The sequence below is a fragment of the Capricornis sumatraensis genome, chromosome 19 (genome assembly GCF_032405125.1).
Source record: "Capricornis sumatraensis isolate serow.1 chromosome 19, serow.2, whole genome shotgun sequence".
Taxonomy (NCBI): domain Eukaryota; kingdom Metazoa; phylum Chordata; class Mammalia; order Artiodactyla; family Bovidae; genus Capricornis; species Capricornis sumatraensis.
In genome coordinates, this window is record NC_091087.1 from 24,818,905 (window position 1) to 24,835,466 (window position 16,562).

Genomic DNA, 16,562 nt, shown 5'->3' on the forward strand with positions numbered 1-16,562 from the left:
GGTGGGAAGTGCCCTGAGGCCCTTTACTGGGTATACTAGGAATGATGTTGGGAATGTCAGACCATATGGGATGGCGAGGGTCTCAAACACTGGCACATTCTCAGTCCTCTCGTGAGTGATGGCATCATCACTGCTTCATAGAACTCCGTGCAAGAATTTAGCTTCCCAGGCAGTCTCTTCTCTCCAGAGTGTCTCTCAGTGTCTCTAGAGTTCGGGTTTCCTTGTGCTAAGAATTAAAAGGCCCCTTGGAGCTGCTCCCTGATGGTTATCTGTACGTTGTAAAGTCACCTTCACATAAGCAGATGCTGCAGTGTTAGTCCTCCACTGCTCTGTGTGTGTGTGTGTGTGTGTGTGTGTGTGCATGTGCGTGCGTGCATGACATCAGTCTTTACTGATATCTTTACTGATATCTGCTCTACCCTTTACCTCATTAGAAGCCTGGATTTCTAGGAAGTGAAGGCTGAGAGGTCCTCTAGCTTGTTCCCAGCAGAAATCAGCAAGGTCATCAAAGATACATGACTTCACTAATAGAAACTTATCAGTTGCCAAATCGACCAAGAGATGCTGCAGCCACTTTCACTAAACTCTTGGAGTGTTTTCTTCTCCTCCAACTCCAGGAAGGTATTTGAAATATTCCAGCCCAGACAAAGACAGACTCCCCTCCCAAATATTCAAACAAAATGTTTTCATTATTTCAATGACCTCTCCTTCCCCGACCCATCCACTGGACATCAGCACCATTCAGGTTGATGGCATCAGGAACTCCCCACCCATCAACTCACCACAGCGTTGGAGGAAAGGAGCCACAGACCTGGAAGCCTCAAGCCCAGGCAAAGCCTTGCTTCTACCCAGCAAGCGGAAAGAGATTTAACTTTTCTGTTAAACATAGGGATGAATCAGATAGACCTTGAAGCCCCTTACATGGAAGGTCATCAAACCATCACTAGGTATCAAAGCCTGTGACACACGCTTTTTCTACTTTAAGTTATTTAATAAAAGTCACAAGATTCTTATGGGAGCAGTACGTCATGCCCATTTCACAGATGAGGGTATTGAGGTAATGATCAGGCCCAGAGTCCCCCAACAAACAAAGGACTGGGTCCAAATTCTGCACCATTCTGACCCAGTTCTCAAGTCCCTACTTACTCTACCATAACACCATATACCCTTATATGCATAGCTGTGTATTTTCAAGGGGTCTTGGCTTTTACTGCAACTGCTAACATCAGAGACTTTATCTAGTTTATGTAAAATTCAGGTGGTGGCCGAAGATGTTCCAAAGTGCGTGTGGTTGCTGGTGATGATGGTATCCGTGTTGATGCTGCTTCTCCCCTCAAGCCCCCACACCCCGACCCCCCTGAGTGCCTGGAGGTATGAGCCACTCCAGGGCAGCTCCACCCTCACCTGGAAAGGGCTCCTTGAGGAAGTGGCCATTGATGGTCTGGTTGGCGGTGCCCAGGGGGTTCTTGGCGATGAGGGTGTAGTTGCCGTTGTTGTAGTGGGTGGGCTTGTTGAAGAGCAGGCAGCCCTCGGAGACCTCGCCCTCCTGGTAGTATTCCATGTGGATGATCTTGGACTCACGCAGCGGCTGGCCGTTGTGCAGCCAGTGCAGCGTGGGCGGCGGGTTGCCACGCACCACAAACTCGATGCAGTGCTCCAGGCGCAGCTCGGGCTCCTCCAGGCTCACCACACGTGGGGGGTCTGCCAGGGGACAGGCCAGCTGAAGCCCAGGACATGGAATCTCCCATGTCCTGGAGCAGCCTTCCTGGAGCTGGGGCGGGCAGCCCAATTCTTCATGCATGCATGCATGCTCAGTCGTGTCCGACTCTTTTGCAATCCCATGGACTGTACCCCACCAGGCACCTCTGTCTATGGGATTATCCCAGCAAGAATATTGGAGTGGGTTGCCATTTCCTTCTCCAAGGGATCTTCCCAACCCAGGGATCTAGCCCTTGTCTTCTGCATTTCCTGCATGAGCAGGAAGATTCTTTATCACTGCTACCTGGGAAGCCCCACTTCTTCCCCATCAGCTCTAAAAAGACTAAGGGAATCAGAAGTCCCCCACTCCCCATCAACACCAACACCATCCCCAAAGAGGTGAAGAGATGTCTGTCTTCACCCGAGCTTCCTGGATCCACTACAGCTGGAGGGTCCCTCTCATGACCTTTGTTGGGGGGGCATAAACATTCAGTCTACTATAGTGTCTAAGAATTCCATAAAGAGATGAGTTCCTCTTGGCTAAAGGAAGGCTAAGAATGTAAGAGAAGTTGGCAGAATTTATCTTTTTTTTAAGATTTTTTATGTTGGCCATTTATAAAGTCCATGGAATTTGTTACAACATTGCTTCTGTTTTATGCTTTGGTGTCAAGGCAAGTGGGATCTTAGTTCCCCAACCAGGGATTGAACCTGCACCCCCTGCACTGGAAGGCGAAATCTTAACCACTGGACCACCAGGGAAGTCCCACTAGAACTTCCCTTAAAAGCATCTCATTAAGCCAAAAGAGAACCAAAATTCCATACTAAAGGTCATTCAATGACTCCAGATGCTTGCATTTGTTGCATAGATAAGCACCAAGTCATTAATTTCAGATATCTGGTTTGTGTGTGTGTGTGTGTGTGTTTTGGTGTGATTAGCAAATCCCGTGGATGGAGGAGCCTGGTAGACTGCAGTCCATGGGGTCGCTAGGAGTCAGACACGACTGAGCGACTTCACTTTCACTTTCCACTTTCATGCATTGGAGAAGAAAATGGCAACCCACTTCAGTGTTCTTGCCTGGAGAATCCCAGGGACAAGGGAGCCTGGTGGGCTGCCATCTATGGGATCACACAGAGTCGGACACGACTGAAGCAACTTAGCAGCAGCAGCAGCAGTAATTTACCAAGAAGTGTGTGTGACTACATGTATTTCCCAGCCAAAACAATTCATATGTATGCTTGCCTGTTCCCTGTCTCTATGGAGTAGCTCCTCAGAGAACTTTTAGAGGTTTAACAAAAGGCAGACTTGGGCCAACTTAGGAGTGAGCAGATCTGAGTTGGAGGTACAGCACCTTCTGAGGGACAGGGACATGCTTTCTGGGGTTACGAGCCAAGGACTGACTTGACTTGCCCTGTACTGCCCCACAGGAGTCTTTCTGCCCCCCTGGTGGACCACGCTCATTGCAGTGGCCCCACCCCGTCCCAGCCTTCTGTGCGGAGATCCCCAGGGTCCCACCCGCCCTCCACAATGGCGTCCACTCACAGTGGACAGTGAGGGCCACGCTGGCATTGCTCATGCCCACCACGTTCTCAGCGATGCACGTCAGGGTGAAGCCGTTATCCTCACTCGTCACATTTACCAGCGTCAGGTTGATGGCGTGTACGTTGGTCCAGTTCAGATTTGTCTAAAACCCCAAGAAAACAGACAACCATCAGACGTATAAAATAAGCTACAGGGGTATATTGTACAGCACAGGTCATAGAGCTAATATTTTATAATAACTAAAAAAAATGTTTAAGACTGTAAATTTTAAGTTATGTATACTTCACCACATAAAAAATTTTAAAAAAGATTCAAAACAGAAAAATTAGATGATGGCACCAAAACAAAGGCAATAATCAAACAGTTTCCACAAGCCTCCCCTACCTCACTCCCCAGCACCTTCAGGAATCAAAAGGAAAGATGGGCAGAAAGTGAAAGAGGGCTTTCCGGTGAAGGCACGCTGACCCAAGGCCAAGCTCTCTACAGTCAAGAGCTCAGGTAACCCTCACACTTACTCCATGAGGCGAATGGCAGCATTATACCCATTTCACAGATGAGGAAGGTAAGGTACAGAGATGCTGATAGTCTGTTTGAGATCAATTTGGCCAGAAAAAGTTGCAGCTGGGTGGCACCCAGGTCTCCGCCTTTCTTCTTGTAGAGAGAGGACCACAAACTTCCCCTCTTCTTCTTTCTTATTCTTACATCTCTTGTTTCTCTTCTTGATCCAGCTCATCAGGACTACTAGGTGACAGGGCCCAAGGCTCGGCCACCTACCTGGTGGGTGTTGATGGACTGCAGCCCGGTGACTATCCAGTCCACGTCGGGCAGGGGTGAGCCCGAGCCGTTGCAGGTGATGACAGCATTGTCACCCTCTCGCACTGTCAGGTTGGCATGGCTCACGCTGATCTCAGGGAGGTCTGGGAGGGAGCACAGGGCGGGCGAACGGATAAGGAAGAGCTTGTGACCAAAACTCAGTCCCCGAGGGCAATGGTGGCACTGCCTGCCTTGTCTAATACTCACTCCAACACAGCCTGCTTGACCTCTTAAAAGTACCCCAAGTCTCAGAAGCCTCACACCAGCTCAGGACGTGAGCCCATGCAGCTTGACTGGTGGAGGGGATGGGGGGGCATGGTTGGAGGGCAGGACAGTTGCTCAAGGCAGGCAACTCTAGCAATGACGTCAAATGGCATCTTCCACTTTGGGCACTGGCTCTCAAAACTTTGATCCGCTTCAGACTCCCCTGGGGAGCTCGCTAGAAATTCAGATTTCCAAACTCATCTCCAGACACTCTGATCTCGCAAGTCAGAGATGAGTGATCAGGCACACACCTCTGCTACTCGAAAAGTCCCTTAGATGTCCTGATAAAGGAGACCCGGAGACCACACTTGGACCTGCACTCCTTCAGGTTTACTTAATAAGAAACTGACAGGGTACCGGGACTCTGGTCCGATCACAAAGAGGGCACATGTAACCCTTTTCTGCATCCCTGAAACCAGGAGTCCCCAGCCTCCAGGACCTAAAGCCTGATGATCTGAGGTGGGGTGATGTAATAAAGTAGGAGTACAGTGCACAATAAATGTGATGTGCCTGAATCATCTCCAAACCATGCCATCCTCCCCCTGCCCCTCCATCCTCTGGCCGAGGAAAAATTGTCTTCCACGAACCCAGTCCCTGGTGCCAAAAAGATTGGGGACCGCTGCCTGAAACCAACCTTCCCACAGCTGGCTCATGACGGGACAGGAGCAAGCAGGAAGAGGGGAGCCAGATCCACAGCCAGTGTGGAGAATTCGAGGCTGGGAGGGCGGTGGGGAAGGAATGCCCCGGCTTCCTTTACTGACGTGCCGCACCGTCCCTGGGTCCGTGGGAGGTGGGCGTGGAGCCAGCCGTGCAGGGGGGCTCACTCACCGCACTGGCTGATGTTCATGCGGAAGAGTGGCAGCTGGGAGCCGTCGGGGCCGATGCAGTAGAGGTTCTGACTGTTGAGCTTAGCCTCCCCCTGCTCCTGCCACAGCTGCATCCAGCGGATGTCACAGCTGCAGTTGAAGAAGTTCTGCTCCAACCTCCTGTGGGCAAGATGCAAGTTCAGGGAACCCCTGAGCCAAGGGAGGCCCCGCTCCCTCCCAGGGCCCTGAAGCCAAGCCGAGGGCCCCCACCTGCTCCTCATACTCATGAGAGAAGGCTTTTAGCAGCGTCTCTAAAGAAGTATTGAGCACCAAAGAATTGATCTTTCGAACTGTGGTGCTAGAGAAGACTCTTGAGAGTCCCTTGGACAGCAAGGAGATCAAACCAGTCAATCCTACAAGAGATCAGTCCTGAATGTTCATTGGAAGGACTGATGCTGAAGCTGAAGCTCCAATACTTTGGCCACCTAATGCAAAGAGCCGACTCATTGGAAAAGACCCTGATGCTGGGAAAGATTGAAGGCAGGAGGAGAAGGGGGTGACAGAGGATGGCATGGTTGGATGGCAGCACTGACTCTATGGACATGAGTTTGAGTGAGCTCTGGGAGATGGTGAAGGACAGGGAAGCTTGGCATGCTGCACGCAGTCCATGAGGTTGCAAAGAGCTGGACACATCTGAGTGACCGAACAATTAAAGAAGTAACTTTATAGAAGTTCACAAATTTATAGTTTCTAAATGAATAAACTTATTAAAAAGAAAATCCATTCCACTGAACTCATCTGGCAAACAGACCTTTTAAATATGTCATTTTGGGAAGCTCCTATCCTCAAAACCCTCCAAGTGGCCTCCCAACTCACTGAAAGTCAAAGTCAAAGACCTATGGAATTGGCACCACCCTCTGTCATCTCTCATCACCTGCCTCACCCTCCCCTCCTCTTCTTCAGCCACACTGACCTTGCTGTGGGTCAAGGTCAGCAGGAGGACCTGCATGCTCCTGCCTTAGGGCCTTTGCACCTCTTGTCCTCTCTGTCTAGAGAGTTTGGACCCAGAACATACCTGTGAGATCAGCTCCCTCGATCTCCTATGGCCTTCTCTGACCACCTCTGTAGGAAAGCCAGCCTCAACCCATGCCCTCACACTGCCCAGCTCGTCACCTATTTTCTTCCTTCTAGGATTTGTCACTGCCCAGCATCAGTTTAAATATTTTTTTGTTTGCTTGGGAGTTTGGGACTAGCAGATGCCAACTCTTATATATAGAATAGATACAGAAAAAAGTTTTAAAAAATAAATATTTATTTGCTTTATCTCCATAAATAAAAATTAAATTCCATCAAAGTCAGAGACATTGACTATTAGGTTCACCGCTGTATTCCCAACAGCTAAAACTAAGCCTGGTACTTAAACACCTGTTGAATGAATAAAAGGAGGAAGAAAAATGGAAGGAAGGTGAGTAGAAAGGAAGGGAGAAGCTTTTCTCCTTGAAGAGAAGGTGGTTAGCTATTTCCAACATTTTCTCAAAGCCCATCTTGGGACCAGTTTTATTCTTTCATAGAGTCAACAAAATCCTTAATAAGCACCTCTTCCATGTTTGGCTCTGCCTGGAGTGAGTGCTATTGAAATGGAAATGAATAACCAGTCCCTATTTCCCGGGAGCATTCATCTCGGTGAAGAAGACCATCTAATGGAGGAAGGGTCAAGTTCAAGGCCTTCCTCACCACCCCTCCAGAAGGGAGTTATTAGCGGACAACTGAAGGGCATTAGCTGATGTAAAACTCCTGAGGTCAAGGGCACCTGATAAATTGGAAGGCCTGGATCACTCAGGGGAACATGATTCTCTTTGTGGGCCAGTATGGGGATGACTCTTGACGCCCAGAGGGAGGGGCGCTTGGGTAACTGCACTAAGATAGGTGGCAAATTCCAAAGTAGTGAAGCAGGCATCAGCATCAACCAGCTTTCAGGAAAAAAAAAATGAGAGGGACTTCCCTGGTGGTCCAGTGTCCAAGACTTCACGATCCCAACACAGGGGGCCTGGGTTCCATCCCTGGTTAGGGAACTAGATCCCAACATGCTGCAGCTAAAGACCCTGAATGCCACAACGACGATCAAAGATGCAGCACAGTCAAATAAATAAATAACATTTAAAATCAAAGAAGAAAAGAGAGGCCCTCGGGGGCAGGAATCAGTGTTTTCCAGCCAACAGGACAGCAAATGTTACATGTGCAAACACCCCCGCATGATATCCTCTTGGTCTAAAAGTGCCCATGATTTTTCTCTACACACCACACTCATTCAGCAAAGGAGATGAAAACTAACTTTTATCAAGCATCTGCCTCGCACAACTACACTCAGAGACAGCCAAGTCCCATCACCACACAGACGAGGGACTCCCCCTCTCATGTTTGGAAGAGTAAAGTCATGCGCTCCAAGTCCCTCGGCTGGTATGTGACAGTGAATTGATGTGCTCAGTCGTGTCCAACTCTTCGCAGCCCCATGGACTGTAGCCTGCCAGGTTCCTCTGTCCATGGAATTCTCCAGGCAAGAATACTAGAGTGGGTTGCCATTTCCTCCTCCAGGGGATCTTCCCAACCCAGGGATCAAACCCATCTCCTGTGTCTCCTACACTACAGGGGGATTCTTTACTTGCTGAGTCATAGGGGAAGCCTCAGGGCCTCAAATCTCAGCCTGCTGGACTCCAAAATTCATGCCCCTTCCTTATCATCTATCACGGGCAGGGCATTGCTAGACAGGGGATTCTAAGAGGAGTAAGCAGGACCCCTGACTTTGGGGGCTTGTGGAGGGGTGACTAGGGAAAGAATTAGAGGACCTGTTTCTGACTGGACTCTGAAGACAAGAGAAATAAAGTTGCACCAAGGCACAGAGTTTGTGTCAAGGAGCACCAGGAAATGAAGCTGGAAGGACAAGTGAAAGCCAGATGGTGGAGGACGTTCATGGCCACGTCAGGAAGCTTGAAATGCATCCAGAAGGCAGTGGGCACCACTGGAGTCCTTGTAGTTGGACAGTGATGTGAACAAAATTGCAAGAGCAATCCAACAATGCTGGACAGGATGACCCAGAGAGGAGGCGGGCCGGAGACTCGGACGTGAATTAGGACGTCAGAGAAACACAGGGTCACGGTGTACAGTGGGGAAGTTTGTACATGTCTCAAAGCGCCCAGCCAAAGGGAGGAATAGGGATGAAATCCAGCCTGCACGCCCTTGACCAGACCTGGTGCCAGGTATGGGGCTCTATCCGCCCAGAAGAGGCATCTTTTCTCATGCACACATAGGCACCATTCAGGCTGGCAGGCTCCAAGTCAGTGCTCTCCAGCTTTTTGGTCTCAGATCTCCTTTTCACCCTGATAGATGACTGAGGGTCTCAAAGAGCTTTTAGGCGCATGATACTTATCATAATTTACCATATTAGAAATTAAAACTGGGAGAATATTAAAACACAAGAATGCATTAGCAAAAACTCCATTGAGCATCAGAGGAAGGATGTTAGCATACATCACGTGGCCTCTAGAAAACTTCTGTGAACATGGGAGTAAAAAAAGGCAAATAACATTGCAGGATTATTATGAAAAGAGATTTAACCTTATGATCTGCCAGTACAGGTCTTGGGGATCCCTGGGACCCTGGACCACCAGGCTCAGTTACTAAGAGCCTGAAATAGAGAGGTAAAATTTGGGGAGTTCAGTTCAGTTCAGTTCAGTTGCTCAGACATGTCTGACTCTTTGCGACTCCATGGACTACAGCACACCAGGCTTCCCTGTCCATTACCAACTCCTGGAGTTTACTCAAACTCATGCCCATTGAGTTGGTGATGCCATCCAACCATCTCATCCTCTGTTGTCCCCTTCTTCTCCTGCCTTCAATCTTTCCCAGCATCAGGGTCTTTTCAAACGAGTCAGTTCTTCATATCAGGTGGCCGAAGTATTGGAGTTTCAGCTTCAACATCAGTCCTTCCAATGAATATTCAGGACTGACTCTATAAGTGTCTTCTCCAACACCACAGTCCAAAAGCATCAATTCCTCAGTGCTCAACTTTCTTTATAGTACAACTCTCATATCTATACATGACTACTGGAAAAACCATAGCTTTGACTAGACAGACCTTTGTTGGCAAGTAACAAAGTTGGCAAGTAATGTCTCTGCTTTTTAATATGCTGTCTAGGTTGGTCATAGCTTTTTTTCCAAGGACCAAGCGCCTTTTAATTTCAAGGCTGCAATCACCATCTGCAGTGATTTTTGAGCCCAAGAAAATAAAGTCTCTCACTGTTTCCATTGTTTCCCCACTGTTTCCCCATTGTTGCCATGAAGTGATGGGACCAGATGCCATGATCTGAGTTTTCTGAATGGTCAGTTTTAAGTCAACTTTTTCACTCTCCTCTTTCACTTTCATCAAGAGGCTCTTTGGTTCTTCTTCGCTTTCTGCCATAAGGGTGGTGTCATTTGCATATCTGAAGCTATTGATATTCTCCCAGCAATCTTGATTCCAGCTTGTGCTTCTTCCAGCCCGGCATTTTGCATGATGTACTCTGCATAGAAGTTAAATAAGCAGGGTGACAATGTACAGCCTTGACGTATTCCTTTTCCTATTTGAAATCAGTCTGTTGTTCCATGTCCAGTTCTAACTGTTGTTTCTTGACCTGCATACAGTTTCCTCAGGAGGCAGGTCAGGTGGTGTGATATTCCCATCTCTTTCAGAATTTTCCACAGTTTGTTGTGATCCACACAGTCAAAGGATTTGTTATAGTCAATAAAGCAGAAGTAGATGTTTTTCTAGAACTCTCTTGGTTTTTCTATGCTCTAATGGATGTTGGTAATTTGATCCCTGGTTCCTTTGCCTTTTTAAAATCTAGCTTGAACTTCTGGAAGTTCAAGTTTCATGTATTGCTGAAGCCTGGCTTGGAGAATTTTGAGCATTACTTTGCTAGTGTGTGAGATGAGAGCAATTGTGTGGTAGTAGTTTGAACATTCTTTAGCATTGCTTTTCTTTGGGACTGGAATAAAAACTGACCTTTTCCAGTCCTGTGGCCACTGCTGAGTTTTCCATATTTGCTGGCATATTGAGTACAGCACTTTCACAGAATCATCTTTTAGGATTTGAAATATCCTAAACTGGAATATCCAACTGGAATTCCACCATCACTAGCTTTGTTTGTAGTGATGCTTCCTAAGGCCCACTTGACTTCACATTCCAGGATGTCTGGCTCTAGGTGAATGATCACACCATCATGGTTATCTGGGTCATGAAGATCTTTTTGTACAGTTCTTCTGTGTATTCTTGCTACCTCTTCTTAATATCTTCTGTTGGGTCCATACCATTTCTGTCCTTTATTGTGCCCATCTTTGTGTGAAATGTTCCCTTGGTACCTCTAATTTTCTTGAAGAGATCTCTAGTCTTTCCCATTCTATTGTTTTCCTCTTTTTCTTTGCATTGATCACTGAGGAAGGCTTTATAATCTCTCCTTGCTATTCTTTGGAACTCTTCATTCAAAAGGATGCATTCAAATTTGGAACTCTGCATTCAAATTTGAAAAACTCTCCATTCAAATTTGGAATTCTGCAATCAAATTAGGGAGAGTGAAGGGGAAAATGGAGCAAACATCATAAAGGAAGACAAGGGGGTGTTTGATGTTTCATTGGAGGTAGAAGGAAAGGAAAGAGTAAAATATGACCCCAAGGTTTCACGCTCCAGGGCACAGGAAGTTAACGGTGGAGAGAAATGTCTTTGGTTGAAAAACAGAAGAGAAGAAACCAGTGGAAAGGAAGAAGGGAAACATATCAGGGCTGGGGTTGGGGGTAGGGCCAGGGGGTGGGGAGGGGAAGGGGAGGTCATAGGGCAGGAAAGTGAGGGATGACGTTAAGGACCCTCAGAGGGGTTTGCCCTGGGATTAAGATAGATGCATGTGCAGTGGCAGAGAAATGAGAGAGAGAATAGAGAAAATGTAGACAGGAGAAAACCAGAGAGGTTTTTTCTGGAGGGAAGAAACTGCCCAGCCTGCCTTGGGGGAAGGGAAGCAGAGAACTGGTTGGGATTCACACTGCAGGGGCTGAGAGGAGAGGCCTGTCAGCCCTGTTGGAAGGATATTGAGGGTCCAGATGCTGGAATATATGCAAACTGAACCAGGTCAGCCTGACTTTTCCCAGTTGCTTACTTGACAAGATGTGGTCATTCATTATTAAGTAGCTGTAAAAATACAAATTACCCACCTGGGTGGAAAATACTAGACAAGTGAGAGGCTTGGCCGGGCTGCTTCAGGTCACATGTGCTTTCTTCAGTTCTGCCTCTTTCTGAACCCTGCATTACTGTGTTTCCCCACATCTTAGGAGTGTCCCCCAGAAAGGAGGCTGATGCTTCAGCACCCTGAGGCTGGAAGGAGGAGCTGATGAGACATGTGGGGCATGGCTAAGACCCCGCCGGGCATGGGCATGCTAATGGCTTGTTTCCTTCCCTCTTTCTCCTCTAGAAGGCAAGAACCACAAGACGTGTTCCTTTCCTCCAACCCAGAGTCTCCTGAAAACTGCAGAAGAACACTGCGTTCTCCCTCCATCCCTCTGAACCCTCGTCCTGGACAGCGAGACATACACACGGCAGAGAGCATGTTGAGACTCAGAACAGTAGTGCACCAAGCATCTCACTGAGCAAATCCACTGTCATCTTCATAATTGGATAAGAGAGTTAAATAGCGCAGTCGGGGCTTTCCTGCTGGCTCATGGGTAAAGAATCCGCCTGCCAATGCAGGAGACAGGATTCGACCCCTGATCTGGGAGGATCCTACATGCGGTGGAACAACTAAGCCCATGCGTCACCAACTATTCAGCCTGTGCTCTCAGGGCCAGAAAGCTCAACTACTGAAGCCTGAGTGCCCCAGGGCCCATGATCTGGAACAAGAGAAGCCACCGCAGTGAGAAGCCCATGCATCGAAACTAGGGAGCAGCCCTCACTCGCCACAACTAGAGAAGAGCCCGCACAGCAAGGAAGACCCAGCACAGGCCCCGAATAAGCTAATAAATAAAATTATTTTCTAAAAAACCAAAAAATCAGTGAAATGGGCCAGAAGCAAAGAAGGGCAAGTCCTGGGTCTAAAGGATGCTGTCCGTTCTCCCACCCAGTCCGGCCTGGAGCAGCGGGGCCTTCAGCCAGGGCTTCAGGGACAGACTCCTGGAACCTAAAGCCAGCCTTCCCGGGCTCCATCAATAATGCAGGCGGCCCCATGAATAATACAGCAGCAGCTGCTTCAGAGCGCAGATTACCAACACCCAGCCCTTGCCCCAAGATGGCCCGGGGCCTAATTGCAGGGCCCCTGGGGCTTCCTGCAGATTAACTCAGCCTCATCTGAGTCTGTGCACACAGACACTTGGCGTTTCTAAACTGGGTGTTTAGAAAACACTGATTCCCCGCCAGTCACCACTCTGGTTCTCTTCTCCCCTCCGCAGTATCGGTGCTGTGGCTGGCAATCCTGGTGCCAGGTAGTGGAAAATGGGGAAGAGACCCAAATCTGTTGTCACAGGAGAAAATGCACCCAAAGGGCACCTGAAGATGCCAGCATCCCAATCGTTAAAAGAGTGCCCTAAGAGCTGAGTGAGCCAGCCATGTCACCTTGGGGGCCATGGGAGACTGGAGCGTGTCCCCTCCTCTACCAGAGCCTCGAGTCCCGGGAGTTGGGAATGTGACCTTCTTGGAAACAGAGTCTGTGCCAATATAATCAGTTAAATCATGAATGAGATCACGCTGGGATACGGTGGGCCATAAACCCAATGACCGGTATCCATGGAAGAGGAAGGAGGGAAAGGACTTCCCCAGTGGTCACTGCAGGGAGCCTGAGTTCAATCCCTGCTCAGGGAGGTTTCACATGCCATGCTGAGCAGCCAAAGAGAGAGAGAGGAGAGAAAGATCAGAGACAGAGAGGCGGGGCAGATGGCCACGTGAAGACGGAGGCAGAGACTGGAACGGTGCTACCACAAGCCGAGGACCACCAGAGGCCACGAGGCCCTGGAAAAGGCAAGGAAGGGCTCTCCCTCGAGCCTCTGCAGTGTATGTGTCCTGCTGCCACTTTGAGCTTGGACTTCTGGGCTCCAGAACAGGGAGAGAATCATTTCCTACTGTTCAAAGCCACCAAATTTGTGGAACTAGGTTAAGGCAGCCCTAGGATATGAAGACAGCAAGTAACTTCATTCTGCAAGGCTCTGTTTTAACTTCTATAAAGGGGAGCAAGTGGGTTCAATCTTCCTTCCTCACAGTTATTGTGAGCATTAGTGCTGATCTATATTAACATGTTTTCTGAAGTTATAGGGGTGATAAAGAGGTCAGGTTATTACTATAATAACAGTATTATTAGTCTGATTGTTTATTTACTTATTTTGCTGTTGTTGGTTGTTTAGTCATTAAGTCATGTCTAATTCTTTTGAGACCTCATGGACTGTAACCCACCAGGCTCCTCTGTCCATGGGATTTCCCAGGCAAGAATATCTGAGTGGGTTACCATTTCCTTTTCCAAGGAATCTTCCCGACCCAAGGACTGAACCCAGGTCTCCTGCATTGCAGGCGGATTCCCTACCACTGAGTCACCTGGGAAACCTATTTATTCAGGCTGTGCGGGGTCTTCGTTGCTGCACAGGTTTTTCTCAGTTGCGGTGAGTGGGGTCTACTCTCTAGTTGCTGCGTGCGGGCTTCTCCTTGTGGTGGCTTCCCTTGTGGTGGAGCAGGGACTCTAGGTGCTGAAGCTTCAGTGGCTCCGGCTTACAGGCTTAGTAGCTGTGGCACACGGGCTTAGTTGCTCCAAGGCATGTGGGATCTTCCTAGACCAAGGATGGAACCCAAGTCTCCTGCATTGGCAGGCGGCTTCTTAACCACTGAGCAACCAGGGAACCCCTTAACCAGCTTGTTTAGCAACTTGAAGAGCCGTGGCAAGCAGTCAGTGCCAGGACAGGGAGAAGGAAAGTGCCAGGATTAGAACAAAACCATCCCCGAAACCAAGTTAATATTTTACCAAGTCGATTAAATCTTCAGATTATACCAGACATAATTATTACTTTGCTTTAAGAAAATGAAATATTCCAATCTATTTTAATGGTGTGTGCTCCGTGCATGCAGGGTATTAAAGAGAAGCTTGTTGGAGATGCACTAATGGTCCTTAGGGTATTTCTGAAGGGTTTCTGCACTGTGAGTTTATATCCTCTAGTGCCTCTTGCCTTTGCCTAAATTGTATCATGGCATTCAGAATCCAAGCTTCTTTTCTTTCGAACTCATTCTTTATCTCAGAAGCAATCTCTTTGATTCTTGCTAGGCTTTCTCGATGGACAGTTCCCATCTTCTTGGTAATGGGAAGACACCATCTTGCCCAAACCAGAAACTTCAGAGAGCACTGTGCCATGTCAACTCAAATTTCTCCAAACCCATGCCATTGAAGACTGCCGGCTACTCTGATGCAAGTCTTAAAAGATGCTTCCAGTTTTTAACAGTAAGAAAAAAAAAGGACTGGCCCAGTGAGAAGCAGTGGGCCATGTGCTCAGCCAAGACCATAGCCTTCATCGCACAAGAGTAAGTGAGACATGAGCGAAAGAAGTGTCTGGCACATGGCGAGGGCCCTGAGATGCTAACTTGTTTGGATTTTCTTTTTTCCCTTTGGATTCCATTTTGTTTTCCCCCCATTGATTCCAAGGGGAGCTGCCATGTTGAGAGTGGCTTCTGGAAGGTGAGGCAAAGCACATGGGCTGTGGGGCCAAGTTGGGTCAGAAAAGAGCTGGTCTTTGAAAAGAGCAGACCTGGGTGTTAGCAATGCTAATAATCACAGTACTCATTCCCATTACTTGCCATGTGATGTTGGATCAGTTATTTCACTTGGCCAGGCCTCCAACCCCTCATCTGTCAAACTGGAGAATAAGGACATCCCCACCCCGCTGTAGGGTTAGGGGGGTTTCTTTATTTCCCCTGAGATGAGAGTGGACCTCTTATACATTGCTGTTGTTTAGTCGCTCATTCGTGTCCGTGTCTTTGTGACCCTATGGACTATAGCCCGCCAGACTCCTCTGTCCATGGGATTTCCTAGGCAAAGATACTGGAGTGAGTTGCCATTTCCTCCCAACCCAGGGACTGAACCACGTCTCAGCACCTCCTGCACTGGCAGGCAGATTCTTTACTGCTGAGCCACAGAGGAAGCCCTCGTATACATTAGGGACTCAATATATGTCTCTTCTTTCTCCTTCTCTGCTACTGGAAAAGTCATACACACTCAGCCTTCTGACGGGGAATCCCAACAGCATTCATTCTTCTATCAAGGATCAGAGGAGGGGCTGGTTGGGGCAGGCAGAGACCCCCCACGAAGGAATAACATGTGCTAAGAAGCTGCCGAAAGCCCCAGTTCAAGCCTTCTGTTCCTGTGGAAGGTCGCTGGAAGCCTCGCACCTCTACCCTTGTGATGATCTGGCTGCCCCAGCTCACAGAGCCATCTCCTCTAGGGCCAACAGTCTTTCTTCCTGGAACTACAAAACCCTTCCCCACACCCCAGCCCACAGGCTCCATTGGGCAGACCCTGGCAGTCTACATGGCTCGTGGCAGATGGCGCCATGTGGACTAATCAGGAAGTCAGACAAGAAAATACGACCCCCTCTTCCATTTGCCAGGAACTGGGATTGTTTGGATTTTAATCACAGCCACAGCTAAGAGCCAACATGCGGCCCCTCCAGCCAAGAGATAAATTTTCCACCCTCAACATTCAATTCTTCCTCTAAAAAAAAAAAAAAAAAAGACCCCTATCAGGCGACTGCTCCCTCAGAGAGGGGTTTCTTTATTTTCCAATATAATTCTTTTCTTATTTAGCAATATGACAGAAATAAAATACTCCGTGGACATGGTGCTTCTCCCACAGTGACTCGCCCTGGAGGGAACGTCTTCATTCCGCCATAAGTCACAGCCAGCTCACTGGTGTATTGATCCCGGGCAAAGATGAATGCAGAGTCCCATGAGCCTCTGGGAGAAATCTGACATTTTCTTTAAATATATATCCATGGAACAACTGTTTCTAAAACTCCAAGAAACAGGTCACAGGGGCAGCACACCATTGATTTAGCAGCCAGTGACTTTTAGAAGGAGCACTGAATGTTGTCTCGATAATTCCAACAATGGCAGACCAAGAGGTCCCCTGGAGAGATGCTGTCCCTGGACTCCCATAGATGAAAGGGCTGGGTTCTTGGGAGAACTAAATGAAAGACTCTCAAGAAAGACAGCCCCCAACTAGATCCTTTAGGGCAGGGCCCCTGGTCAGTCTTAAATCAAGGTAAGGAAAAACTGCAATCACACATTTGTTTGAAAATTATCATAGAATGGATCCATCCTTGGATTGGAAAGGTTTTCCTGGTGCCTCTGATGGTTAAGAATCTGCCTGCAACGGGAGAGACCTGGGTTCAATCCCTGGGTC

General features: G+C 48.3%; 1 protein-coding gene across 7 annotated transcripts in view; it reads right to left on the reverse strand.

Annotated features, from left to right (window-relative positions):
- The window catches only part of NTRK3 (neurotrophic receptor tyrosine kinase 3), a 414,880-nt gene that overhangs the window by 276,768 nt on the left and 121,550 nt on the right, over nucleotides 1-16,562 (reverse strand). For all 7 annotated transcript variants that reach the window (XM_068990813.1, XM_068990812.1, XM_068990811.1 and 4 more), the window contains exons 5-8: nucleotides 5,144-5,301; nucleotides 4,013-4,155; nucleotides 3,239-3,380; nucleotides 1,405-1,701 (exon numbers count right to left, since the gene is read on the reverse strand). In XM_068990813.1, the coding sequence (XP_068846914.1) occupies nucleotides 1,405-1,701; nucleotides 3,239-3,380; nucleotides 4,013-4,155; nucleotides 5,144-5,301 (740 nt within the window). The remainder of the gene's footprint in view (nucleotides 1-1,404; nucleotides 1,702-3,238; nucleotides 3,381-4,012; nucleotides 4,156-5,143; nucleotides 5,302-16,562) is intronic.